This window comes from Crocodylus siamensis, chromosome 5 (genome assembly GCF_052110815.1).
Source record: "Crocodylus siamensis isolate JL-2025a chromosome 5, ASM5211081v1, whole genome shotgun sequence".
Taxonomy (NCBI): domain Eukaryota; kingdom Metazoa; phylum Chordata; order Crocodylia; family Crocodylidae; genus Crocodylus; species Crocodylus siamensis.
The window spans coordinates 42,638,212-42,665,816 of record NC_143399.1 but is presented as its reverse complement, the minus strand read 5'-3'; the positions used below and the strand labels follow the sequence as shown (position 1 = coordinate 42,665,816).

General features: G+C 47.6%; 1 protein-coding gene across 4 annotated transcripts in view; it reads right to left on the bottom strand.

Annotated features, from left to right (window-relative positions):
• Window positions 1-21,589, bottom strand: part of PDE4DIP (phosphodiesterase 4D interacting protein) — a 76,932-nt gene extending 55,343 nt beyond the window's left edge. For all 4 annotated transcript variants that reach the window (XM_090049576.1, XM_090049577.1, XM_090049578.1 and 1 more), the window contains exons 1-17: window positions 20,312-21,589; window positions 15,495-15,614; window positions 13,547-13,666; window positions 13,154-13,246; window positions 12,333-12,548; window positions 10,934-11,092; window positions 10,389-10,502; window positions 9,969-10,106; window positions 9,384-9,563; window positions 8,529-8,723; window positions 7,233-7,379; window positions 6,495-6,576; window positions 5,726-5,817; window positions 4,772-4,888; window positions 3,748-3,885; window positions 3,222-3,334; window positions 2,120-2,247 (exon numbers count right to left, since the gene is read on the bottom strand). In XM_090049576.1, coding sequence (XP_089905702.1) covers window positions 2,120-2,247; window positions 3,222-3,334; window positions 3,748-3,885; window positions 4,772-4,888; window positions 5,726-5,817; window positions 6,495-6,576; window positions 7,233-7,379; window positions 8,529-8,723; window positions 9,384-9,563; window positions 9,969-10,106; window positions 10,389-10,502; window positions 10,934-11,092; window positions 12,333-12,548; window positions 13,154-13,246; window positions 13,547-13,666; window positions 15,495-15,614; window positions 20,312-21,454 — 3,295 coding nt within the window. In that variant the 5' untranslated portion in view covers window positions 21,455-21,589. The remainder of the gene's footprint in view (window positions 1-2,119; window positions 2,248-3,221; window positions 3,335-3,747; window positions 3,886-4,771; window positions 4,889-5,725; window positions 5,818-6,494; window positions 6,577-7,232; window positions 7,380-8,528; window positions 8,724-9,383; window positions 9,564-9,968; window positions 10,107-10,388; window positions 10,503-10,933; window positions 11,093-12,332; window positions 12,549-13,153; window positions 13,247-13,546; window positions 13,667-15,494; window positions 15,615-20,311) is intronic.
• Between the last annotated feature and the right edge of the window lie 6,016 nt (window positions 21,590-27,605).

Sequence of the window (27,605 nt, the reverse complement as noted above, 5' to 3'; positions counted from 1 at the left end):
ATCTTCCAAGAGCTCAGAAAAAATTGAACTATAATGCCTGAGGGAAACCATTCAAAGCTCTGCTATGGAAGATGCTGGGAAGCAACAGTGGTGGGAGAGGCAGGCTAGACACAGGAAGTTTGTAGTGTGATAAACTGCAAAGAAACCATGTAGACCTGTTTATCCTATGGCAGTGCTACCAATCCTTCACATCACACTGACATCACTGCATTCTGGGCTGGCTTCCATTTCAAAAATACAGACAAATTCAGAGCCACTTCAAAGAACAGAGTAACACAGTTACATGGGACTGATGTAGGAGTAAAGGTTAAGAGAGCCAAGTCCACCAAGGATGATTAAGGGGGAACATAACCATCTACTGCAATGTGAAGGATACAAAGGCGAAAGGGAAAGGAGTCAGAATGGCATAACTGAGACATAAACAAGAGCAATGAAAGGAAGGGATTATTGAGATTCAGCACCAAGATAAACTTTCTAGCAGGAACACAGATTAATACATCCCCAGAGTATAGATAAGTCAATTTAAATACTAGCTGATACACATTAAGAAACAATCCTGAACTGACCTTGGGAAGGTGGACTGGATGTGCCTATCTAGGTTTTATCTATCCCTCTCTATAGTTTAGAAGAAGGATCAACTCTAACTTCAGTGCAAAGGATGAAACACACACTGATGAACATGAGTTAGACGCATGCAGTGATTTAATCGCCTGGTTAAGTGCACAAGGGCTGCATTGTAAGGCATGACCCAGTCAGCCTCAGAGACTAAGGAGAACCAAGGCTCTTCGCTCCTGCCTGAGACCTATTTCATTGCTTGCTGTTAAGATGATACAGATAAGTGTGTGTAACAGAGTATGGTTGACTAAGTGAAACACTAAATCCAGCCTCACAATTACACAGAGAATTTAAGAAGTGATATAATGAGAAAGCTAATATTTCCCTTATGCAAGCATAAACTGTCATTGAAGAGCTGCTAGTAGGGGAAACCCCACTGCTTTTGGTCTCCCAGCACTTTATTAGAAATACCTTTTAGAGAGAGAAACCAATGCACTACAGTAGACATACTGTACTCCTGAATGGGACCTACGTACCCCACAAACCAGAGCATGGCTTTCTATATGCCCCACTGAATCTTTCAGATTTGCCCCTGGCATAGCTTAAGGTGGGGGAGTCTAATTTTCTCATTGATATTAAAAACATGCAGGTACTGAACAAAGAGAGCAGTGGCATGTGCATCTCCTGGCCCTAGTCTGACACAGGGATGTGTGCACAACTCTGTCACCCAAACTTGGCTTTCTAGCAACTAATCTTCTACAGCTGGCAGTTTTTTCCTGTTGCTGAAGGAAGGGGCTGGCCTAATATCAAAAGCTATTGACAAAGTCTAATACAGGAAGAGCCAAGGTCTCCTTGGGTGCGCTTCCATGTCTGGGAGGTAGACTGCTCTCAACCTCAAGGATGGAAAAGAATCCAAATCCAGAGCTGGATGAGATTAGGGCCTAAAAATGGACATTTTTTTTGCTGAGTCTAGCATCAACATCAGCTTTCCAAAGCGCACAAGCTCTGGCTACCAGGAAGAACTTGTTTTTCCACAGACACTTTGCTCCTTTCCCCTGACACTGTAGCTTGGTTTCAGAGGCAGCCACTGTCCCAGGAGCAGGACTCCACTGGATGGAAAAGATTGGGGGGGCGGAACAAATCCACACTCATGCAATTGTGAGATGATACAGAACATTTAAAATCACTTCTGGAGGAAGGGAATCTTTATTTGGCCCAATGGCAGAGGGAAGGGAAGGGGAGGGAAGGGAAGGGAAGGGAGATGGATGGAGATCAACTAAAATGGAATGGCTTGAATGTGCAAATACATTTTGTCACCTCCACTGCAGGGATAGAGACAGGCAGGTACACGAGACACAAGTGGATTGCACCAAGTGCCATTTCCACAGCAGTCCTAAATGCACCGCTTCTACCGTTATCATTAGTAACAAATCTGCCCTCCCAAAGTCAGTCACAGCCAGGCTTGCTGTTAGTGAGCAGTTTCCATCTTGGGTGCGTGGCAGTGTGAACGCCAGAGCTCAGAAGGCATGCTGGGATAGGACTCTCACACTCTCCTGATCCCCACCTCCAATGGCGCCCTGGGTCTCCAGCCTGCTCAAACGTTCCAAGCTTCTTCCAAGAGCCTCTTCCAGTCGGTCCCGGAGTGCTTGGACACCCTCCAGCTCCACTTGCAGAGTGTGGTTTCTCTCAGAGCTATTCAGACACGCCACACAGAAAGGAAAGAGGGTTAGATAGGCTGTAAGTCAATGCCCTGACCAGTAAGCCCACACAAAGAACTGGCACCTCCATTGTTATTCCAGGCATTGGTCCTCAGTGCTCTAGTCACAGATTCAACCCCTGCGCTGGTAACTCATTTCCTTTCATTTCTCTTCTAAACCTCAACAGAACCAGCATCATGTGATGGGCTCCTCAGCACACCAGCATTGGGCCCTGGCACGTGCCCACTCAGACCCTTACAAGGAGCAGATTGCTCAAGCAACACTCTGGGTAGGAATGACAGTTTCCTGATGATTACTACCAGTACTCACCAGAATGCCAAGAGAAACTCTATGTGTAAACTGCTGTCACTGAGGAGAGCTCAGCTGTCTAAGGGGCTGCAACCCCTCAGAGGGCACAGGGGTAGCACGGGGGGTAGGTAACATCCATTGTGCCTTGATGCAGGCACATGGCCCAGACAATCCACTAGCAGCCCCCTCCCAGCCAAACAATCGGATAACAATGACAAAGCAAGGTGCACCTTTTAAGACTTGGCAAGAGGGATGCAAACCAATGGGCACAGGGATGGGGGAAGCTAAGGGACAGAAAGAAAACACAAGAGGCATGAGCATCAGGGAATCTGAAGGGAGTGTGAAATCTCTGCGGGGCTATTAAACCTGACCTTTTTCAAACACTTGCTATGGGAGTGCCTTACCTAGCTAGTGTGATCTTTCAGCAGGGTAAAGCTGACAGCAATTCAGTCTTTCCTGAGCAACACTGCACTGAGCTCCTCCTTGATTATTCACCTGGGCACTCCTTACTGCAGCACAGGTTTCCTTCTGGCTGATGTTAATCTAAGTGCTAGTGCTAGGTCTTTCCAAGTCCTCTGGGACAGCCCTACTCCTTCTCTAGCAGGATGACATAGCAACGAAGGCAAAGAATGGTGCAAAGTGGGGGCAGAGATCGCTTACCTGTCTGGGTGTGTGTGGAACTTCACCAGACTGCTGTAGAGCTGCCTTTCTGCTTGCAGAGCTTCATTCAGTCGATTTCTCTCAGCCACCAGCCCTTCCAGCATCAGTAGGAGCTGTGGGGGAAGAAAACAAACAAGAAGCAAGAGGGAGAAAAGGAGCTTTGCAGCCCCAATGGTGTGAGTTTTGGTTTCCACAGGGACAGACCAGGCCTTTCTGTCTAAAAGACTTTGAGTGGGAAAGAATGGGTCAGACTCTTGACTCCAGACCCCAGCCAAAGCTTCTTTGCTTAAGACCAGAATGGGGTTTAGGCCTGTCTCTGCATTTCTATGGACCATACAGAGAGCCTAATTCTCTGGCTTACACCACATCCTAGCCACAGTCTCCAAGGACAATAGTATTACAGTGCTATTCAAGGCAGAAAATAGTCTTCATGGTAATCCCACCTATGACCAAAAAAAGGCAACAAGTCTGAGTTTGAATCACAGGACAGACTCTCTGAGGGGGATACCACTACAGAGTATGCTACCTGTTGCCTCCTGTTCCCTGCAGCTTCCTGTCCTCGTGACTCTGTGATAGACACTTTCTCTCGAAGCATCAGAACTTCTTGGGTCAGTCGGTCCATGGCTGGAATTTCCTCTGGGTCAACCAGCTGCATCTGCAGATCCTGAAAGCCAAGAAAGTAAATGGTTGACTGGAGAATGGATTAACTACAGGAAAGACCCTTGAATTTTTTTGCAAGTTACGGGACCTAAAATTAAAAAAGGTTCCTGGAGACGCTACAGGATTAGCGTTTTCAACAAAAGGAACTCCAGGAACTCCTGTGGACTGTGAAGTGCATTGCACACAACATCCTGAAGTGAGACTTTGCGCAGGACGCAAAGCACTGTTCTACAGAACACCTCAGCAAGAGCATTTTGCAAGTGAATACAGGCAACCCCTGCTTAAGGCTGTTTCGCTTAGCACTATTTCACTATAAAGCTCATTTAAAATCAATACCCGATTCCACTTAGTCCTTGAATTTCATTATAACACTTGTGGTTGCCATCGTGGGTCATTAAAAACACTTGCAGTTGCCACCTTGGGTTATCAAATACTTTCGGTTTTACTTACCGCTCATTTCACTTAATGCTCATTTTTTCAGGAACCAATTAAGAACACTAAGCAGGGGTTGCCTGTATTCCTAAATAATCCTTTGAGTAGAACATTAGGAGACTCCAGAAAGCATCTCAAATGGTATCATGGGTTTATGGTTCCTCCTGTACAAGATCCATCGAACAAGAACCAGGACAGAGGATGCTGACCCCATTAGCTGCTACACACTTCATAAGTGAGGCCTAAATTACACGTGAAGAGACCAGACCTGTTATTTATTAGTAGATGCCTCAGTTTCATGGCTTATCTCCATGGAAACACCAATTCCTGGTTTCAGGTATCTACTGTAGTTAACTAGAAGTCAGCAGGGGCAAAGGAGTGAATTAGATGCTCCTCATAATGGTAATGGCCTGGGGGTGCTAAAGCACAGCAAATCAGGACAATTCTCAATATCCCACCTTTATAAGGTCCTCTTTGATCTGGATTTTCCTAGTCAGGGACTCCACATCCGAGATCTGCACCTGCAGCTCTTCCTCCTGTGTGGCCACCACAGACTGAAGAGCTGAGAGCTCCAACTGCAGAGAAGAAACCGTGGAGTCAGCAGTAGGCCTGAGAAAGCTGACACCCTTCACACAAACTTGACGTCCTGTTCTGGGCCACTCCACAGCCCTATGCTTCTACACTATAGTGCAGACTAGAGTCTTAGGAGGCTTCCTCCATCCAATGGGGCACTAGTATAACTGCTGCCTCTGTTTGAGGCCAAAAGACAATTTTTCCAAGAAAGGCAGAAGGCTTTAGATAGAAGCTTCCTTTCAGCCTTAACTCTAATCAGACCCTTTCTTCAATCCCTCTATTGAGATCAGCAACTATGGAGTTGATACAGTGAGATGAAGGGATTAGCATCAATCTGTTTACTCCATGAATGACACTATGTGAGAAAAATCCTACAGAAGAATGGAAAGAGTCATGACACTGGAAACTGGAGCATCCCTTGGAAAGTGTAAAGCTAAGCTAGTAAAGCTAATACAGTCCCGAAAAATAAAAATGAAGTGATTTGCTAGACTGAGACCTTGCTACTTAAGGGGAGGTTGTAAGGGGCAGCATATTTTTTAGAACCAGATGCAAAGAAGAAAGTTATATCCATTAGGAAACAGGGAATCTAGATGGAAAGCTGGAAAGTGACCAAGACAGCAGGGTTAACAGTAAAGTACCACTAGGCTTTGACTACAGGCAATTATTATTGCAGAGCTCAGGAAACCCCCAAAAAGAAGGGTCCCCACATGTTAGTATTAGAAACCCCTGCTTCCTCTCAAAGGGGAAAGGACTAAGCACTGCACTAGAGTTTGAAGGCTGTCCAGTCTGGAACTGGTCTCAAATGAAACAAGACACATGAGGTCTCTATACAAACTCACCCTGCTTTCCCTTTCCTTTCTTGCCATCAGCTCAAGTTCCTCTTTGGCATTAACAAGCTCCTTCTCCAGTTCTACAGCCGACTCCATAATACCTGTAAAGAAGAATTACAGTAATGCAGGGCTTGATGTGCAACTACTGGTTCCTTTCAAATGGAAAGGTTAGGGAATCTCTTTGTTAAAATGAAATTTTAAATCCTGCACCAATTGACAGCACCTGAGCTTTCACCAGGAACAAATAGCTTTTCCATGTCCTTTTTTTGATGACCCTTCATACTCTGTAATCCTTAAACACCTACCCCCTGCTCAAGTCCAGTCTGACACACTCAAATCTGGCTGCTTTCCCCTTCAGAATCAAATGGCCCCAGTCCTAAAGAGTGTCCCAATATCATCTCCTGTCTTATATTAACTCTGCTTCTCCCAGTCAAGAATCTGGCATCCTGGTTATGCCAGTGATCAGCAAACATCAGTTCCCATTCCCACACCAACTCCTGCCACTCAGTGAGTCAAGAATTCTGAATGCCAGTTTCCATCTCCATATCTAGTACCCAACATCTTCAACTGCTTGCTAAATTCCTGCCCAGTTTTTTTAATCCCACCCTTCCTCAGGGAGCCAGGGCTCTGAGTCTGATCTCTCAACACTCCTGCTTTGAGGTCTCTATTGGTTGCTGTATGAAACCAGCAGCAAAGAGACAGCAGCAAAGTTTTCCCCAGTGGCAAAAGCCCCATTTTGTCACCTTATGAACGGCACAAAATCTGCCACTGCACTGACCTCTTCCTGGCTGGTATTTGCTGTCCTGTCCCTTGGAGACTGTGCTGGTGGTGGTGTCACCACAACCTCCTTGCAGTAAATCCTGAAAACACAAAGAACTCTCTCAGTATCCTACTGCTTGAGCTTCTTCTGTGCACCCTGCGTGGACCAGGTCTCCCAGTCCATCTCCAGGGGCTGCACTCCAGCAGCTTGATCAAACAGGGTCTCAGGGAAGGGGCTAGCCAGAGGCCATCAAGTCCTGGAGAATCCAAAGCAGAGCAATGGAGGGAGGCAAACAGATCAGATGTTGACAAGCCTACGAAAGGACCCAAAGGAAAGGTCTGAAGGACTCTGAAGCTGGCGGCATCAGAGGAGGATGCAGCCACAAAAGCAAGATTTGACTGAGGCCTACTTAAGGGCAATTAAACAGCCAAATGATGGGAAGAAAGAAGTGGCAGGATTCAGCACAGGTCAGACTCCAGATGTAGGGAAGTAGGTGGGGTCGCACGCAGCCTGAAGCCTGTACCATGCCTACCAATGGAATATTTCATATTGGGAAGGATTCTTGCACAATGGACCTGCCCGATCATATCTATTTTTTTAAGCTTTGGGCTTGCTCTCTTCCCTGTCCTATTTCTATTTCTTTCCACTCCCTTTCGGACACATCCCTCTCCTCTATCCGCTTCTACTATGCTCTGCCCTCTCTGTTGCCATGAGACAGCATGCAGAGGACACGGAAATCCAGGGTGCAACTCCTACTTGAATGGGCTGCTCTCCATCCTCCTGGAACAGCTTGGCATTGGCTCTGTGGTTCTTCCCAAGCTCCTTCCCCATCATTTGCTGGCGCAGGATTTGTAATTCACAGCTTCTTTCTGCCAGAGCCTGCACCATCTTCTCTGCAGCAATCTGACATGGCACGAAAACAAAGGGAGAGGACAGAAGGCAAAGGGGATGAATTGGTTTCTTCATTATTTGCAAGGTATTTGGCCCCTCACCACACAGACTGCTTGTCCATGATGGATCAGGAAAGGCTTTTTATCTACCTGCTAAGGTTAGGAGACAATCTCATTTCCAAGTTCAGTAGAAAGTCTGCACACACAGTCAGAGGTACATGGTTTCTATTACAACTCCCTGCTTTCACTAGCAAAATACTTGCTAAACACTTTGCTGATGCTATAAGATCTCTGGCTAGGCTGGTAACAGCTCCACTGACAGAAAAGCTGTAGATTTTAGCATCCCCTCCTTGCTGAAGGAGAGCCCTGTGGAGATTCTAAGGAGAGGATAAAGACAGATCAAGAGTGAGAAGGAGCTAATATGGAGCGAAATGCTGAGAGGAGAGAAATAGACTCAATTTTTTAATTTAGTTCCCATGAAAGGTAATGCAATGCAAAAACACCCAGGTAATATTTAAATTAATGGAACTAAATATATAATAAGCAACACTGAAGACTCGTTGAACTCTCATAGCAACAACTCATATGTATTGCCAACAAAAAGAATCCTGAACACTAGCACAACTTAAATCTAACCATAATGGCCATGCCATGCCTACAAAACTGCAACACCACATGCCTCCATCTTCTGGATCTATGCAGGGCAGATGGCTCAAGGGCTTCTTTCTGGTGGCTTGGGATCACCCATGTGGATGAGGGGCTCTGAGGCTCACCCTTCCATTGGTTCCTTTTGGTGTTACTGGCCCAGTCATGGTGGAATTCCTATTCAAACTGGAATTTGTATATACTCCCTCTGCTATGTACAGCTCTGGATCCTAGTACAGAACTTCCTACAGGCAACACAGGCCTATTTGGCCCGGGGACACATGGACAGTGCCAGAACTTCCAGTGGTCCTGCAGAAAATGAGGTAGTATTTGTAACCTTAACTATGCACTAACACGGGAGACCTCACATTCAATTCAACAGCAATCTGAAACCCAAGATATTCCCAGCAGCCTCCTGTCATGACACCGACAGAAGCTGGGGATGAGTCTCCAGCCTCTCTAATACAGTGAAGGTCCATCACATTTGCACTGGGTCACTGCTCCAAGCATAACTTACTCGGCTGCGCTCCTCCTTGGTGCTAATGGCCTGAAGCAGGCCCCGAATTTCAGACTCATGCTCCACCACCTGCCTGCTCCGGTCGTTCAGGAGATCCTGCAACATCCTCTCCTTGCGCTGGAGGCGTACACACAGCTCTTCTATGATCTCACTCTGCCCAGGGCCTAGCTTGCAAAGCAAGGTGGCTGTGAGTTCCTAAGAGAGAAAAAGGAGAGGGATCAGATTTTCCACCTCCATATTCAGAGGCACTGAGTGCTGTGCCCCACATCTAGCCCTAACCCACTTAGCGATGACTGCCTGTTGAGATGGTGCCCTTCAACCTTATGGAAAGGCTGGCTGAGACTCAATGCCTGCTAGCATTTCTACCAACACGATTACCAGAGCCTGCCAGGACCCCAGGAAACAGTTCTCCAGGCTCTCTCCCCATTGCCTGGCAACATGTGGCAGCATCAGAAGCTAGGCACATCACTCAGAAGCTGACCCTCTTTTGTGCATTGGTCTTTGCCATCAGGTCTGCAATTATGCAGATTTTGTGCTCTTGTTCATATTACTGCATTGGTCTCTTGCACACTGTGCCTGAAGAAAGGTATTTGGTACCTGAAAGTTTGCCTGTATCCTCCCCAACTCTTCTGTTGGTTCAATTACAGAGATCACCCACAAAAATCCTTCCCTTTGAGCAATATATTTACAGAGTGACACACTGGGTCCCAAAGACCACTTCAGGCCAGGAAGTCTCAGGTGGGCACAGCCCTGTCTTCCCTAGGGACGAGTAGATTGTGGAGGCCCAGCATCAACCCTCAGGGACTGATGCCTGCAACTAGTCAAGTGATACAGCAGCAGCGACAGGGCTCTTACTTCCACTTCCTTGTTCCTGTCATGCAGAGAGGTCTGCAGCTGTTGAATGATCCCTTCTTGCTCCTTCTGCCTGCTGCTGGATTTGGCTTCCACTTCCTCTTTCAGCCATTGAAGGTTCTGGCAGGTTGCTGATGCCTGCTCTAGTTCCAGGGTTTTGGCTTTCAGCAGGCTTTCTAGGCTCTGAAGACCATAAAGGAAACAGGGAACAATTCAACATGGGACAAAGCCCAGTTAAAGTTTCTTGGGCACTGAAATGAACAGGATCAAGACTGGTTGGGTTTCACCCTTCCACACAACACATAGTTTCAGTCTCCCTGGGGAAAACTTTCAGCGTCCAGCTAAGTAATGCCCCACAGAACCAAGCTATCCAAGAGCTGACAGCCTGGTTCCTTCTGCAGTGGATCCCAGGACAGAGAGAGGAGAGATGAGGGGCAGGATCATGGCAGGGACTTGCTAAGAGTGCTAACGGATAGGTTGGGCCCAGTCATGGGCAGAAGGGTGCATTAACCAGGAGTGAACATGGCAACTGTCTATACTGCAATTGCCAGATGGGACTGTGCTCTGCAGGGAGATGTGAGCACTTACATGAATGGTGGCCTCATTGCTGGATAGGATGCTTCGCAATCTTTCCAGGTCACGCTCCTGCTCCCTTATTGAGAGGTGGAGCTGCCGCAGCTCTTGCTCCTTCTCTTCCAGGGCACAGAACTTATCATCTACTGCTCGCTATAAAATGAAAGGGAAGTGGGCACTTAAGGGTTATGGTAAGATTCCATCCGGCAGAGAAGTCACCCTGAACTCCCTACTCACTAAGGGAAGCCCTCTGCTCTCCCACTGGTGAGGTAGGGGACACTACAGCTCAGTCTCCCAGACCCAGAGGAAAGGAAGTGCAGGGCATGTGATGGGGAAAAGAGCACGAGGAATATGGTGCCACCCATCCCCACTAAAGTCCCGAGACTAAACCTAAGGAAAGGCTGGGAACAACACACTGGAGCATCCTGCTCTTACCTCCAATGCAGCATCTCTGTCCTTGACTCGCTGCTGCAGCTTTTCCAGCATTGCATTTGCCACTGTAGGGCTCTTGTCCAAGCTCTGATGATGATGTCGCAGTTCCCTGGATTCCTGAGAGAAGTCCCAGAGAGGACATATGAGACCCACCACTGAACACCAGAAAGATGTTACTAAACCCAGTCCAGAAAAATCACAAAGTGAGAGCAAGGTGAAGGCTGAGTGACCTCCTCTCTCCCTAAACACTTCAAGGAAGGGCAAATCCACTCACCACATTTATTTTCTATTCTGTTTATTCCCCTCCCACTCTGGCTTCAGTGGAAGTTGCCTGGGACCAAGTTAACCTGGCATCTAGTTCAGCTGTTGCTGCTCCATACCCATGGCTGGGGCCCAAGACTTGCTTGCTTTCGTACTCCAACCTACCCCCTTGGACAACAGGTCCTACTAAGATCTAAGGCCCCAGGGGGTAGCTGGCAGGCAAGTATCAAGAAGAGATTTGAGATCCTTGAAGGATCACTCCCAGTTTGAATGAGTCGTCATCTCACCTGCAGGAGCTGCTCTTTGTGAGCCAGACTCTGGCTCAGACGCTGAAGTCTCTGTTTGTGGGCCTGGGTCTCACGGCATTTCTCCCACTCTAAGTTCTGGAGCTGCTGACCCTTATCCTTCAGCTCTGCTTGGAGCTTCTGCACAAAACCACGCAGCTCCTGGAAAGAAATATACACCTCACTACTTTGTCCTTAAATGCCCGCTTCCCTACAAAGAGCCAGAAGACTAAGTGTGCAGCAACAAAGACAGGCACGTGCAGCTCATTCAGAGCTCCTATTACCCAGTGGAATCTCACCAAACAATGAAGGTAAGCTGGGCTCCAGGAGAAGGCACTGGGGATTCTGAGACAGGTGCTCCAAGTCACTAGAGTTGCTTTCATTCAGCTAAGAAAACTGAGAGTTTAATCTCCCAGAGGAGCAGTATTAACTCCTTAGGACCATGCTGATGTAGTGAGAGTGAGAGTGAGAGCGAGAGCACGTGCGCTTACAGAAACTATGCTGGATACCTGGGCTGTACACCTGTAGATGCAATTGGCATTTCAGCAGCCATGCACAGAGGGTCTCTGAAGTGCCTCCATCACTATGGAGGTTAATGCTTTCCCACGTAACCATACCCAACTCCTTACTTACATTCCTGATGGGAGCAAACTGTCAAACATGTATAATTTCAAAGGAACAACAGCAAAACATTTAGGGTTTTTAAACTCTAAACTCCTCCCCTGTTCCAAGTGACTGCTTGTCACAGAGTACTAAGCACCAGCCTAATTTTGAGAATTTCAACTCCTGTTTCCAATGGTGCATTTTGTTTCCTAGCCAAATAACTCAAAACATAGAGCTGCCCATTCTTCAGTCTCAGAGAAGGTCCTTATTAGTTCAGGTCCAAATGAGTTTCAATTGGGAAAGTGGCATGCAGCACAAGATGCACATTTGGACTTTCTCCCCTAAATGCACAACTGCTCAATGAAATGTTTTAATCACCATGTCACAAGTGACTATGTGACTTTAAATCTGATGCAATTTCTCCTGCATTTAGGTACATCTTTTTTTTAAACTCCTTGTTCTGGCCACAGGTGCTTGTTTTCAGGTCAGTGGCTGCTAATTAGTTGAGTCACAGCTCACACTACAAACAAGCACAGGGGTCTCTGCACCAGCCAAGAGTTTGCCAATAAGCAACACAACTCATCCACACTACTACTAAGCATCTTCCCTGGCTGTGTAGATTTATTTTCAAATCGCAAGCTGTTTGGACTAATAGGAGGTACAGTTAAGAGCATGTGTAAGGCATTTAGCTTTTCAAAGCTTTGAGATCAGCTGTTTGCTTCCCCCATGCACTCAAAACACAGGATCGCATTCATGTGAGGGGCCTCAGCACAAATACAGCAGTTGCCACAGGGCCAACCTGATTGTGTTTCCACGCTGCCTCCTGCTGCTGCTGTTCCTCCTGCACAGCAGTCTCTAGGAGCTGAAGAGCCCTCCTGGCTTCAGCCAGCTGATGTTCTTTCTGCCGCTGAGCTCTCTTCCCCTTCTGTACCTCCAACTGGGTGCAGAAGAGTGTGTTCTGCAGCTCCAGCAGTGCCACCTGCTGCTGCTGGGCAGGGGATGGATTTTCCGAGATCTAACAAGAAGGGGGGAAACCACAAACCTGAGAGTGCATATGGCTGAGCTCACAAGAATTGTTCAGAACAGTGACACTCAACCTTTTGGCCCTGAGGGCCTCATGAGTGATGTGGGGCAAGTCAGCAAGCTGGATCAGGGCCTGGGGCCCACCACCACCCCCTCCCTACCTTGCACGCTAGGATTGGGTCCCGGGGGCCTGGCACCACCACCTCCCCTGCCCTGAATACTAGGATTGAGCCCTGGTGCCACCCCTCTGCCCTCCCCCTTTGTATTGGGATTGGGTCCCAGGGACCTGGCATGACCCCCTTCTACCACCTGCACAGCAGGACTGGGTCCCAGGAGACTGGCATTGCCTTCAACCAGCCCTGTGCACTGGGATCAGGCATCCCATTCAGCGTGCAGAGCCCGGGGCTTCCCATGGATCCAGAAAATTGGCAACAGGGGAGCAGCAGCACTGCCTCACAGTTGCCAAATTTCCAGACCTGCAAGGAGCCACTGCAGGCCAGGGGTTGAACACCTCTGGTTTAGAACAAAGGAGCCCCACAGAGTCAAGCCCAAGGCTTCTCACCCGCATCTATCACTCCTGGGGACAAAGAGATGTACCTGTAAATGCCCAAGCTGGCTCCTATGTAGCATGTCTCGTAGTTTGGCCATCGTCTCATTCTGCCCTTCAATCACGTGATACAGTTCTTCTGTCTGCAAGAAAAAGGATAGGATGCTCAACCTTTAGGAAGCCAAGCATAAGCCATGCTACCTGCAGGAATCTTGGGCATGGGTTCCCTCCACAGGAAACTAGTGCAAGCGCTTTGCCAGAAACAAGGCACAGGAGAAGCCTGTGAGATTACAGGTGTGTAGGGGCGGCTGAAGTGCTCCTTCTTCAAATACTGTCTAAAACAGTTAAGGCATGCATATGCACACACCCACTTTGCAAGTGCACTTCCCTTGCCAGGCCACAATACATGCCCTCCCTCTGCCCTCCCTTGTGTTCTTAGTTACCTCACAATCTTTGCTCTTAAGGGTCTCATTCAGACTCTGGATTGTACGATCTTGTTTCCGGGACGTTTCTTGGACAGATTTTAGTTCAAAATTCAACTCGTTCAGCTTTTCCTGAAGCAACTGAACATGTACAAGATAATGGCCTGGTTAGCAAGCACGAGGCTTTATCTAAAAAACACTCCTAAGAATCCCTTACGGAGTCCAAGCAGCCCAGATGCTGATTGCTAAGTTTCCTTTTTCCCCGAGTTGTATGGAGACAATTGCCACAAAGGAATGACAGGCTTTGCCTTCTCACTGAGTCTATGCCCATTTGCTTCCATAGTACTTCCAGTCCCCCCAGTATCCAGTCTACAAGTAAGGCTCTGGTCCTTGCCTCAGAGCCCCTGAATCACACCATCTTACCCCTCCCCCCCCACCACAAAAGATCTTACTTACTTTGTTAGGCAAAGTCTCTTACACCCATCTACCCAAAGAATGTTCAGTCTCTTACAACGGAGGGGAAAAGGCTCCAGTCCGTACCACTCCCAAAGACCTCAACATAAAACCAGTCTGGAATCTCCAAATTAGAAACCACACAGCGCAAAGATCATTTATTTTCCTTCCATCATCTCCTCCCCTAGTACAAATAGTATATTACGACCTTCTATTCATAGTCTTCCAGTGCTTCCATCCAGGCATTCTGCCTTGTAGCAATTGCCTGGACTTAGGTAATGTCACATTCAGTCAGATCAGTGTTTCATCCAGCCCAGCATTCAACACTGAAACACTGGCTTTAATATTGTAAAATCTGCATAATGGAAGGTTAGCAACAGCATGGCTGGAGGGGTTGGAGAAAGTCTCCATCTAGTTTCTCCACTCAGCTTACGGCTTAAAACAGCCATTTTCATCCGCACTAGAATACCAGCATATTATCTCCCATTAAACAACAAAGCCTTCCTTGTTTCTCATCCTGCTGAGATCTTCCACAGATGAAATGCAAGTTTCATAATAATTCTGGGTTTTTTTGTCATTGCTTTTTAACATCTTGTTCTTTTACTACAAGAGAAGGCAAATATTTACAGCAGCATGTACACTGTACGCCCTTAAAGGTATAGGTGCTCTCAAACACTTTTCTAGTTCAGTATTGTATATCCCCGTCACATTACTCCCTTTCTAACTTTTCTTTTTGCTAAAACTGTCTCTCTCTGTTTAATCTCAAGCCTCTAATCATTTTCACTACTGCTTTTTGGACTTTTTCTATTTCTCAGTTATCTTTTCTGGAAGGGAGTGGCCCAAACCAAGTTGTGGCAGCCCAGTGATTTATATAAAGACATTTTTTCTATTCTTTTCTTAGCATACCGTAACATCCTGTTTGCTTATGAAGGCTGCTACCCATTAAGCATAAGTCTGCATGGAGGCATCCACACTGAGAAGTGCTTTTCCTTAATGGTCAGAGTTAAGGCAGAGCCCAGCAACATCCTTAAGTACATCCATCAATCCCTGACAATGTGCATTAAGCTGAATGTGCCCCCAGGCAACCTGTGCAGAATAATTATCAAATTCATGACCTTTAAATCTACACAAGGGTGAAATTATGGGCTATAATGCATCTTCCTTTGGTGAGGCCAAAGAACTATACAGAGACTGGCAGAGCTAGAAGCATGGATGACTTTCCTCCAATGACTCCATAAAGGCAGAAGGGAAGTCCCTTCAAACACTGCTTTGGGAATAGGATACCGAAGGACACTGTAAGATAGTACGTCAACAAGAAAGGGAAGCACGTCCTATCCTGGCAGAAAAGGCACACAGCATCACCTTCAAGAGCAAGGTCACTACACGCACCTGGAAACTGCCAAGATTAAGGTGCTGGTATCAACCTTCACAGCCAGGCTAAAAAGTGCTTCCCTCCGCTAATTAAGGTAAACAAGCACCCTAACAGAGCTGAATTTGCTGGTGGTGAAAAAGATACCTTGTTGGTGGCATCGAATTGCTGGATTCTGTCCTGCAGCTCCACAACATGCAACCTGGATACATGCTCTGTGGCTGCAGGCTCACACTGAGTCAGCTGCTGATGGTCCTCATGCAGATTCTAAGAGAGAAAGAAAGACATGAGAAAAAAATGGATCAAATCCTCCTTTGATTTCTCATCAAACTCTGGACCTCGCAGCAGGGATGTAAGAAAAACCAATTCAGGGATTAGATCTGCCTCTCAGTCTTTCAACCTGCAGCTCTACCCTTCTGTGAGTTCTTTCATGCTTATTTCTGGCTGCTCCTTCCCTAGACTTCTGAACAAGTTTCCCCTCTTCCCTAAGGCTCTGTTTTTTATTCACTCCTATCCTCTCTTTACACCTCTCATTAGGTGATCTCATCTGATCCCTTAACTTTAACCATCCCCTTGAAGCTGGTGACTCACACTACTCAGCCCTGTTAACCATGATTCCTCCCTCATCCTGACCTCAGGCAGTGTCTAAAACCCGCCACATTTCCTTCATCTCAGCCCATAATGTGACCGTTTCCATCTGCCCTGAAAAAAACACTCCTGTTCAGACCTTTCCTGCCTGTTGCCTCCCAACACACACCACATCCCCTTCAATTATGATGCACCTTCCTCAAGACATGACCTAAACAAATTCCCCACCATGACGACATGTGTGGTGCTCCTACAACTTTTTCTCTATCAGTGATGCCAACTTCAATACCCCTATACCTTACCCACATATATCTTTAAGCCTTCCCCCACACTATGCAGAGAGAATTATTTCTCATTCAGGTCCCACCTAGCTTCTACTACAGTGCCTGAGACAGACATACATTTACTTAGAAAACAAAACCACTCCCTTCCTTAGGGTAACATGCTCTATGCAGGCCTCCACTGGGTGGTGGTATAATAATTTTATTGACATTCCGCTTTCCCATCACCACTCCCTATTGGCTCACTGCCCAATGCCGAGTTAAGCCTGTGAGCTTCTTGGGACAGAGGTCATTCCTGACAAAGGCGGGGTAAGTGGGAAATGCTCTTTTTAGTGTCATTAACAAGAATGAGAAAATCCGGGGTTCAAGAACAACCAAGGGAAATATAAACCATTGCCCAGCTTCTCCCTTCCCTCACCTTCCTAGTGTGGGTGCAATAAAGATCTGAGCGTGTCTCAGATAACCTTTTCAAAGCAGGTGCAAGAGGTACAGAGAGCCAGCTCCAAGCAGTACTAAGCATAGGAGATGGTAACTAGCTCCAATTAGCCCTGTCACATTCATTCACCAACTCTTCTTTCCCCAGGCCATTTTCTCCAGCAGCACCAAGGCAGGTTGCAGCCCTGCAACATTCTGCAGCACCTGAGACATAGGATGCTTTCTCTGCTGACTTTTTTTTTATTCCAATCCCCTCCTACTCCTTCCCCACAATGTTTCCTGTCCTCACTTTCCTTTCTTCCCCTCCATCCTCTAACTCTTCTATTGCTCAGCAAGGACTCCTCACTCTCTCCTGTTAGTTGCCCTTCTTCCACTCCTCTTCTGTGTCCAGAAGAAGGGCACTCCCTGATCCAACTGTTTCCAGCGCTACCCTCACCGTTTGCTTAGGCACCCTTTTTTCCCCTCTTCCCCTCCAAACTCTATCATTTGTTAGCTTCACCTGCAAATTCTTCAGAGCAGGGAAAGCACCTCTCTGCCATTTGCTGTACAACTGCAATGGAACCACAATCTTTATGTTCCAAAATATAACTGCACGCACCATCTTCTCACTATAGAGGATGCAAGACTGGCAGAGACCATGTTCTCTACCGTCTCCAACCTAATAAGATCTTATGAGGCTCAGTCCCACAACATCTATTTGGTTACCAGGCAATGAGGATAACCTTTGGAGGGCCATGCATCAAGGACATCAAAAAGTATCAGCCATGTTGGGGGGTTGAAGAGCAAGAAAGAAAGGAAGGATCCTCCAGGCAGCGCTGACAACCACAGACTCATACTCTAAAGGCTATCAGCATGACTAGATATGTAATACAGAGATTTCTGTATCTGAATAAGAACTTATGACTAGCCCTAAAAACTGCAGCCAGACAACTGAAAATGAGCTCTTCCATGTATCACAGCTATCGTTAACTGGCAGAGACTCAAGAATCAATAGCTATCTTCATGGTATTGCAGCCTTCTGCTGTTGTAGCTTGTAAAAGCCTGCTATACAAAGCCCTGCAATAAAGGTGCAATACACCTTATTGTAGCCAACATATGAAACTTGGTCTGGACCTAGCTTTCAGAAAAGGCAGGAATCATTGCTGGCTTGAGAGGGTAGGCAAGAACAATATGATGTTATAAGTAAACAAAACAGGCTTTCTGCACACATGCCATGGGCAGCCACCAGCATTTCAGCTGTATTAACAGAATCATCTTGCCTGGCAGGTTTGTGCAAAGATGAGGAACATCTGTGGGGAAACCTGTAACTATTTTCTAGAACTTAGCTGCTGCAAAGAAGTCAAAAAACAATTTTTCTTCACCTTCTGAATTCAGTGTTTAAAAAATTAAAGTCTTTCTAATTTCATTATGCAATAAGGACTGAGGTGAGGCCAAGGCCTGGGACGCAGGATCTAACAACCTCAGCTCTTTATTACATGGGACATTATACTTGAACATGATCATTGCTCTCCAGAGATTCTCTTACACTGCCTAAAATTCTGCTGTCCCCAAACTCACACCTGTGTAGCTCCAAGAGTGACAGCAACAATGGCTGTTACCAAAGGCTGGCCCCTGAATCCATTACTAGGGTGCTTCTATATCTGCAGAGTGCTAGTTTCCCCAAAGCTGCTAATAAAGCAATGGTAGCTAGTCTATGCTGGCACTACCATAATTGCTACCATCTCTGGAGCTGTAAGGGAAAGAGATGGCTTTTTAAGGAAAACAGCTGGCACCAACAAAGCCTAACAGGTCACATGCTCAAGAGATCACGATGCTTTGCATCATCTTAATTTATTCAGTGAATATGAGAGAACACTGAAGTTTCAGCCAAGAAAATAGTGGTGTCTTGTCTCAGAACCCTGTAATACTCTCAACTGGCGAATCCATTCACATTAGTGGAGAGAGGGCAATATTTGGCTCTAACGCAGTGGCACTTAGGCTAGGGTGGAGAAAAAAATAAAGAAAATATTTATATGAGAACTATTTACTGGCAACTCTGACTCTCCAATCCTTCTGTTAAAGAGGAGTGAGTGCTTTCGATTTATGCCAGATTTAGCACTGAAGACATCATTCTGTGTTGGGTTTGTTGCCATGGTAAGAAACAGGAAATGAAAAACTCGGCATAAGATTCACCATAAGGACAAACACATGACAGAGGCTGGGGTTTGAAGAAACCCTTTGTAAGTAATTCTGAGATGAAATGAAAATGCTAAGATGTGTGATGCAACTGAAATGTCATGTAATCACCATACAAACTAATGGTGGAAAAGCTGTGCAGTAAGAAAGATCCTATTTTGGTATATCAGTCTGTAATGGTAAAAACCAGGCAACAAGGTATACAGAGATGATGGCATTTTCCCTTCATTTTTCAAGGTTCCCTAGGTAGTGTCAGCAAATCTTCAATTACTGGTGACAAATGGATCATCAGACTAGGCTTTGGAATTTGTCAGCTTCTGTCAGTCTGGCTTTCTCCATAGCAAGTTTTGATGCTAAAAGCTGTTGTGGAAAAAGTACACACCCCTGGAAAATGCCAGAGCTTGGAAAAGAATGAGCACAACTCACTGCATAAGGAGAGCAATCACCCAATAGATCTACAGTTGCTTCTGTAGTAAACAAGTATCTTTCTAATCCCTGAGGCTACCTGGAAAATTAGACAGCACTAAGCCTGCTAATGCCAAGGCAATTAGACTGACACGGATATTGCTGAATTAAAGCTGACATGAGACTTTAATGGATGATAAGAGAAGTGAAAAAAGAAATACAGGTGCAGCCCTGTGATCATGTATTAACAAGAATTTTAAAGCCAGGCAAAATAGCAGTGAAAATCCAAAGGTAATTGTCACCTGGAATCTATGCAGATGATTAAGATGCTTGAAGTTCCTGCAAAAGCTCACAGGCTCTCAGCAGTAACTGCTACTGATTGTTAAATTTTTCTAAAGGATCAGTTACTGAGAATGCTAGCTTTAAGTCACCCACTGGAGCAAATCTATTCATAAAGACAACACCCTCACTGCCAACACCATAACGGGATTCCTGAGGGCTGACCAAGTTGGAAGAACTGGGGAGAGACAAAGAACATTAGATTGTGGAGCTCTGCCTGCAAAAAAAAGCAGTTCCCACCACCCCAGAACAGATACAAATTATAACTTTATAACTTACAAAGTCCAAAAGAAAACTGAACTGCTATTAAAGAAGCATCTGGCAGCTTAAACTACACCCTTTAGCAACCCAGAACTAACAGATTCAAAACTTACTCCTTAGAAAGTAATGAGGAGAAATTAAACTGGTGTTTGCTTGGCTGGAAACAAGAAACAAAAAGGGAAATATCAGCCAAACCTTGCTGGTATCCTTGATTCAGGGAAACTTAAGAGGCAAGAGGCTAAAAACCTATGGAGGGCTCATTTCTCAAACACAGCAGGAAAAGAATACTATGGAAATGTCACAGAAAAGGGACGGGGTGTGTATAAGAACAGTGGTTGAGTGCCTAGCTACCCATTCCTAGCCTTTTGCTCAGATAGGACTGGCTATCTGTATTATCCCAGCACAGCTGGATCCAGATTGGACTCTCAGCCAAGATGGCAGGACCTCTGTTCAATTGCAGTGTTGCTCATCAATCTGTACCTGAACCTGAAGCGGCATATATTCCTCACAGAGATCTTCCCACAACTCCTGCAGATCTGACATCTCCAAGGGAAAGCCCAGAGGAGGTCGGGAAAAGGATTTCACATCTGCGTTCAGGAATCCAGAACCAGTTGTCATCGAACCAGCATGAGGACTTCCATCCATTGTGTCATGGCTGGGCTTGGATTTCACTAGAACAGGTAACCTACTGCCTTTGGGACTCTGAACAGGCTTGTAGTCACAGGTTTTGATCAGGCTAAGAGCTAGCTCCAACCTATTACCATTCAATGAAGAGTTTGGAGTGGTGCGATCATCAGCGCAATAGTCGCACTTCCCACTGCCTTTTCCACCTTTGTCCATTTCCTCCTCCTTCTGCTGCAGAGAGCCGACCTCCACAGTCGTGTCCAAGGATTCAATGGAGGACCCGGGAGTCCCTTCCTCCATGCTCTCTCCATCCGCAGGTACTTTGGCATTGGGCGATTCAGTGGCTCCAAGCTCGCCTATGGGTGGCTCTTCATTGCACATGCTTGCAGACCACCTGCTAGAAGGCCCGCAAGAGATGCTCCTGGCGACCTTTCGCGGGATTTTACAAATGGCTTCGTAGTCAGAATCAGCAACGCGCAGAGCAGCACAGCCCCGGCATCGCCTGGGCCGGCTAACCCCGCTCTCTGAAGCGTGGCAGCTGTGTGACTCTGAGGCCTGCTCCTCGTGCTCCATCCAGCACTCGAACCCGGAATAGACAAAGTCCTCTTGCAGAAGGGCAGTATATCGGACATCGGGCAGGCTTGAAAGGTCCACAGTGCCGTCCCCCACTTTGTCATCAGGACTCAGCTCTTCGCCATTGGTCCTCCGGTACAGGCTGGCAATGCAGAACTTGAGGCGGTCTTTCTCCAGCAGCAGTTTCTGCAGGCGCTCGATGGAGAGCGCCTCAATGCGAGCGATGACTGTGTCGAAGCGGTAGACACGGTCCAGCATGAAGGCGCACTTGCTGCAGGCAAACTCGGCCTTGCCATCGCGGCACAGCTCCTTGCCCAGCACGTGGGACAGCAGTACCTGCAGGTTGAGCTTGGAAGCCGGGTGGAAGATCCAGCGCCTCTGATTGCCACACAGTTCCCGGGCGCAGATGCGGCAGGCCTCCCGCATCCTCGTCACTGGCGCCCAGCCCCAGGCTGCAGCCCAGACCTGTGCGCAGATGCTCCTGGCTCCGACTGCTCCCTCAGTGCGTCCCCAGGGCCTGACCCCCTAGACCTCCCTCACCCCAGGGGCTCCCCTGGCTCAGGCAATGCGCAGCCACCCCGCCCCGCGCACCCCCCTAGGCCACGGCTACACGGGCTCCCCGCTGCCCCACCTGGCCAGACACCCCCTCCTGCCAGCACCCCTAGCCCCGCCCCCACCCCTTTGGCCCCGCCCCCACCCCATGCAGCCTCGCCCCCAAACTGCCCTGGCCTCGCCCCGGGGACCACCGAGCTGCCCCCGCCCGGCTCAGAGCAGGAGGCTGCCTCCCCGGCCGCGCCCCGTAGGGAGACGCGGCCCCGACCCAGCCGCAGACAAGAAAGAGGAGGAGGGTGCCGGTGCCGCTGCCGCTGCCGCTGAGGCTGCCCGATTGCGGCTCAGATTGCAAGATGGCATCGCCGGCTACACAGCGCATGCGTCCACCCCGCAGCATTCTGGAAGCTGCAGTTTTTTGCCTTGGCCCCTGCCCTTCCTCCGCATGCGCAGAAGGAGCTGCGCTGCTGGCAGGGGAATAGCTGATGTTGGCAGCTGGCACAGCCGCAAGGGAGGAGGCAGCTTTGCTCCTCCCGCACCTCCAGGGACCGGGGCCTGTGGGGGGCTCTCAGGGAGCCGAGATCGTGATCCAGGCTTACTCTCCGTGTACCCAGGCAGTGCCAGCCACAGCCAGAGATGTGCCCTGCACCCCCAGCCCCGTGCACAAGCCCCTGCGCTACCTGGTCCCAGTGCCACCCTGGTGTACTTGATACTGGACCCTGTGCTGCCTCCCACCAGAGGTGCCCCCTGCCCCTTGCTAATGCCTGCCTCTCCCTGCCCCCTGCTAATGCCAGCCCCCCAACAACACCAAACACCCAGGCCTCTGAGACAGCGAGCGGTGCCCCACCTGTTCTAACATTAAGCACCCACACACTGGCCTGGTCACCTATGAGTAGAGGGAGGTAACTAGCCATGTTAATCTGAAGTCAGGCAAAAGGCAAGGTAGAGATGCACCTTGTAGACTACTACATCAGAGGGGGATCAGCTTGCCTCTACCAGCAGTGCCCCCTCCTTTTGGGTCTCCTCTCCCCTGCCCTTTGTATGCCAACCGCTACTTTCTAGTTAGAAGCTCCACTTCCTGCAGTCCCTTCACAGCATCTGATGAAGTCAGCCACTGCTTATGAAAGGTGATGCATCACAGACTTTGTTAGTCTGTTAGGTGCAAATGTACCCTGACTCCTCTCAGTCACCCAGACATGCTTGCCAAAGGGCTCCTTATGCTACCCAGCACTGAACACTGCCTGGAGCCACTAATGCTCAACTTGCACGAGCCTCCTGCCACTGAGAGTCCACCTGCTCCTGGCCCCACCTCACAGCAACCCTTTGATGCATGCCATCCAGTGCCATGTGATACTGAGCTTCACCCACTCCATGTACCAATCAGTCTTCTCACTGCCACTTGCCCACAAAGCGGTACCAGTTCTACCTATTGCTATGTAAAGCCCAGTGGTAGCCAGTCTACCCAGTGCCCCCTGGCACCCAAATGGTCCCTTTTACCAACCAGCTTCCTGTGTCACCAGCCACAAACTCTCAGCATCAGGCTTCGTTTTCTACCTAACAGGTACAGAAAAGTTTAAGGCAGAAATCATCATCCAGGTAGACAGGTCAAAAACTCACCTTTTTAGTGAAATTGCCACTGGTGGTAAAATGAGCCTGTTTTACCACAGTGGAATAAGAAGTCTCTCCCTTAGCTCTGCAACATAAGCATCCATCAAATCATCCTTCACTAACATACCCTAATTCTGGAGAAACTGCCCCTATCCAAAAGAGAAAGGGCTTGTTCAATAACCACAGTCCATACAAACTCTAGTCCTTCTGATGATACGTGCTGCTGGGGACCAGTTAATGCTAACTGTGCATTAACAGCCCAATAATGTGCTGTACCAATATAACAGAAATAGTGCCTGCTCTATGGAGCTTCCAAAATCTGGTGGATACAGCAAACAGCCAGGCAGGCACAAGCCCAACAATGTGGTGACACCAATCAGCATAAAACACAGCAATTGCAGCATGCCAGCTGCAGAGCCACCACCAAGTATTTTGTAGGTATCATGGTAGTGGATAATTTTAAGAGGGTGGGGGAAGGAAGTGGCTCTGAGAAGCAGTGAAGTCTGGGGTTTTTTTGTGAAACAATTTATTACAAACTAGATGACAAAAAATGCACAGCAGAGCAACAACCCAGAAACTATCTAAAACCTCAGACATGCAGACCAGGAAGAGAGAGAAATCTGAGAAAGGGTTGAGATCTTCCAACCCTTTGTGTGCAAAGAGCATGGGGGGGGGGAAGAAAAGCCTGCTATACCTGCTGAGCAGGCAGAACTGTTTCAATTAGCTACCCTTCCCCAGGAAGTGGGATAATGGGTTGGAGCAGATGGAAGCCCCCCTGGAGACAGTCCTGTACCATGTAGTTCAGAAAGCTTAAAAGCTATAGATTTGGAAGCCAGCCAGCTGCCCAAATTATAGCTTCTCTGCTTCACAGCCTAGGCACTCATTCTGCATGAACAGGCCGGGGGGGGCGGGGTGTTATTCTTCAGTGCAGCCTGGAAGAGGGGCTGCAATTACGGGGCTTTGTTATTTCCTGATTCTAGGAGGCAGAACTGTCCAGTTGTTTGGAAGCTGTTGGGCTTGTGCTTTGCTGGAGTACCACAGGCCCCAGCATCCTGCAGGAAGGAAAACTTTTCGCCCCTTTTGCTTACAGGGAAAATCCTTCAAATGTTACACCCAGGAGACAAGGTTCTTTGAGTAAATGTGATATCTTTTATTAGACCAACTAAGTAGTTGGAAAAATTGTTTTTTGCAAGCTTTGGGGTACAAACACCCTTCTTCAGACATAGAGAGAGCCTACAGGTGAATTGTGTGCTCTCTTGGGTAAAAGAGAAGCCAAAATGCAAAATGCAAGTCTGTGAAAATGCAAATGCATGGCAGTGAGGATCAGAGGGAATGGGAGACAATAGGTGTGAGACAGATGGGGTCAGGGAGGAAAGGGGGAATGTTGAACTGGTGAGAGAATGCAGCTGGTAAAATGCAGACAGGTTACCTGGGGTTATCAGATGTTAGCCTATTATAACATGCCATAAATCCAATGTCTATATTTAGTCCAAGGGTATATAGGTTGTAGCCATGTTGGTCTAAGGACATAGGCAGACGAGGTTCTTTGGGTAAATCTAGTATTTTTTATTAGACTATTTTTATTAGATTTTTTTTAGAGTATTAGAAGGCTCAGATCAAGTGCAGGCCTCTTGAAGGCTCAGGATAAGTGCTGTGGCTTCTTAACCTGGCAGGTGAAATACCACGTATCTGTGTCCAGGAAGTCAGTTTTCCTGAACCACCCACAGGACAACTGCTGTTCTGGCATGGTTCAGCACCCACCAAGGTGTAGTGGCTTTAAGCATCCGAACTCCAAGCCTCCGGGCTTGGACCTGCAAGTAGGACATCCAACAAAGGATTTGGAAACATCTGAGGCCCCAGGTGTGGGTAGAGAATGTTTGCTGGTAGTTGAGCCATTTATGGTTCTGGATTCTTGGATGTGGAATTAGTTTTGGCTAATTTGGCCTCACATTACAAATTATTTTTAAAACAATTAGATTTATTATATTACTTATTTTTATTAGATTATTTTATCTGAGTTGGTCTAATAAAAGACATTGGATTTACCCAAAGAACCTTGTCTGCCTATATTTAGTCCATGATTTTTTGTATCCAGCAGATTTATGAAGTGAACAACTAACAACCCTAAAACACCAAGGAGAGGCTCTATTGACTTCAGCAAGATTTATCAGTGCAGCCAGAGGTCACCACTGAGGGAATCAAAGATTTAACCAATGTGATTGTATCAGGCCATGAACCAGGTGGAACTCACATGTCACCTGTAGTCTGGCCCTTGTGGCAAGAGAACCGCTGCTATCATGAGACTTTCTGTAGTGCGCATCGTTGCTTGCAACTCCAGCCACCTGCACAGTCAGGCTAGGAAACAGACATGCCACAGAATTAATATAGAGCAATCTTGCTGTGAAGAGGTAAGAATCACCTGCGTGGCATGAAACTGAGCTCTGCTTCCCTCGGCTAAAGGCAGCCTGTGCTGGCATCCAGACCAAGCTCCTTCGCTGGTGGCGAATGGGCTGTTGGACCAACAGGGGGCACCAGGATTCCACCGCAAGAGCTGCTTCAGGCAGAGCAGGTGGGGCTCCTGCCTTGGCCACGCTCAGGAGCCCAGTGAAGGGGTGTGTTGCCATTCGTTTGTGGACAGCAAGCAGTCTCCACTTTCTTGCCATCAGCATTTTATTAAGCAGCTGCTCTTCTTGGTAGTTTGACATCTGCAGGGATCCTTTGCACTCCATGAGCCTCAGGGGCCCTGGTAGGGGAGGGTTGTTTATTCCTCATATTTAGAGTCCAGTGTTTGCTCATTTATAGTTTCATAGTTTCTAGGGTCGAGAGATGTAAAGGCACTGCTGTCAAATCCTTTCCAGAAACACAACCGGCCATTGGAGCACAGAGCCTGCAGCCTGACAGCCACAGTGCATGCATTCAAAGTGGCTGGCAGGCTTCCACTCTGAGTTGGGTGTCAAATACTGGTCAAGGTACAAAAGGTACAAATCCTGAACCAAGAGTTTTAGAATTTTGCATTTCTTTTTGCTTCAGACCAACACGGCTACCACATACATTCCTGAAATCTCACCAAGCCATTCCCCCCCATCAGAGAAATCTCCTTCACTGATGATCAGGCTCAGATCCTGGAGTTTATCACCATCTCCTTTCCTCCACCGCTGCTGCTTCATGTTCCCTGCACCTAGCAGAGAGCCTCTGCCTTCTTCGTTCATTCAGGGATCAGTTTTCTGCTGATATTCTTTTCCTCTTCTATTCTGTCGGGTGTGTGCAGTGAAGACTGCCTCGTAAAATTGCTTTTAACAGGAGAAGGGGACAGTGCTGCCCAGCACCTGCCTCCAAAAACGCATCTTTGAGGAGGTGACATCCCAGGAACTCCAGCTGCTGCTGGGTAATCTGGTTTGATCCCTTCGCAGCCTTGCTGTCCCTGCTGACACATGTGGCTGGGTTTTCAGAGGATATTTTAAGAAACTGGTTTTAAACAGAATGCCTAAAGCCCTAAGCAATTCCATAAGAAGTATAAATCACAGATTGGACCATAATGCCCTAGAAATTAAAGTGCAATTTTGTAATTTTTTGTTTCTTTTTTATGTTTTTCATCATTGAGAACAGGCAACAATGAAGCAAGATCCAGTTTTCCCAGCAGTTTCATAGTTTCATAGTTAGTAGGGTTGGAAGGGACCTGAGCAGATCAAGTCTGACCCCCTGCCATAGCAGGAAAGAGTACTGGGGTCAAACCACCCCAGCAAGGTGATTGTCTAGCCTTGTCTTAAAGACCCCCAGGGTAGGGGCCAGCACCACTTCGCTTGGAAGTTGTTTCCAGCTCCTAGCCGCCCTGACAGTGAAGTAGCACCTCCTGATGTCTACTCTGAATTTACCCTCTGCCAGCTTGTGACTGTTATTTCTAGTCACCCCTGGTAGTGCTCGGGGGAACAGGGACTCCCCCAGTGCCTGCTGGTCCCCTCTGACTAGTTTGTAACAGGCCACTAGATCCCCCTCAGCCTTCTCTTGTGGGGACTGAACAGGTTCAGGTCCCGTAGCCTCTCCTCGTAGGGCCTGCCCTGCTGCCCCCTGACCATGCAAGTGGCCCTCCTCTGGACCCTCTCCATGTTGTCCACATCCTAGTCTTTGGGTGTTGCTACTATATAGCTTATACCAGGTCCTGCAGAGATGTAGCCAGGGCATCCTTTGCTACCCATGATTCTAGCTGCAATGCAATGCAGCTATGTGTGTTTATGTAGCACATGACTTGCCATACCAGGGCTCCATCTAGCCCAGCTGGGTATCAATCAGGGCCAGCTGCTTCACTAAAAGCACAACTAGCAAAGCCCCTCAGAAAGGATGGACATAGAATCACTTGCCCCAAGAGGAAAGTAATTCTTTCAGTCAGCTTGAAGCAGCACTTGTATCCTCTGAACAGTATATT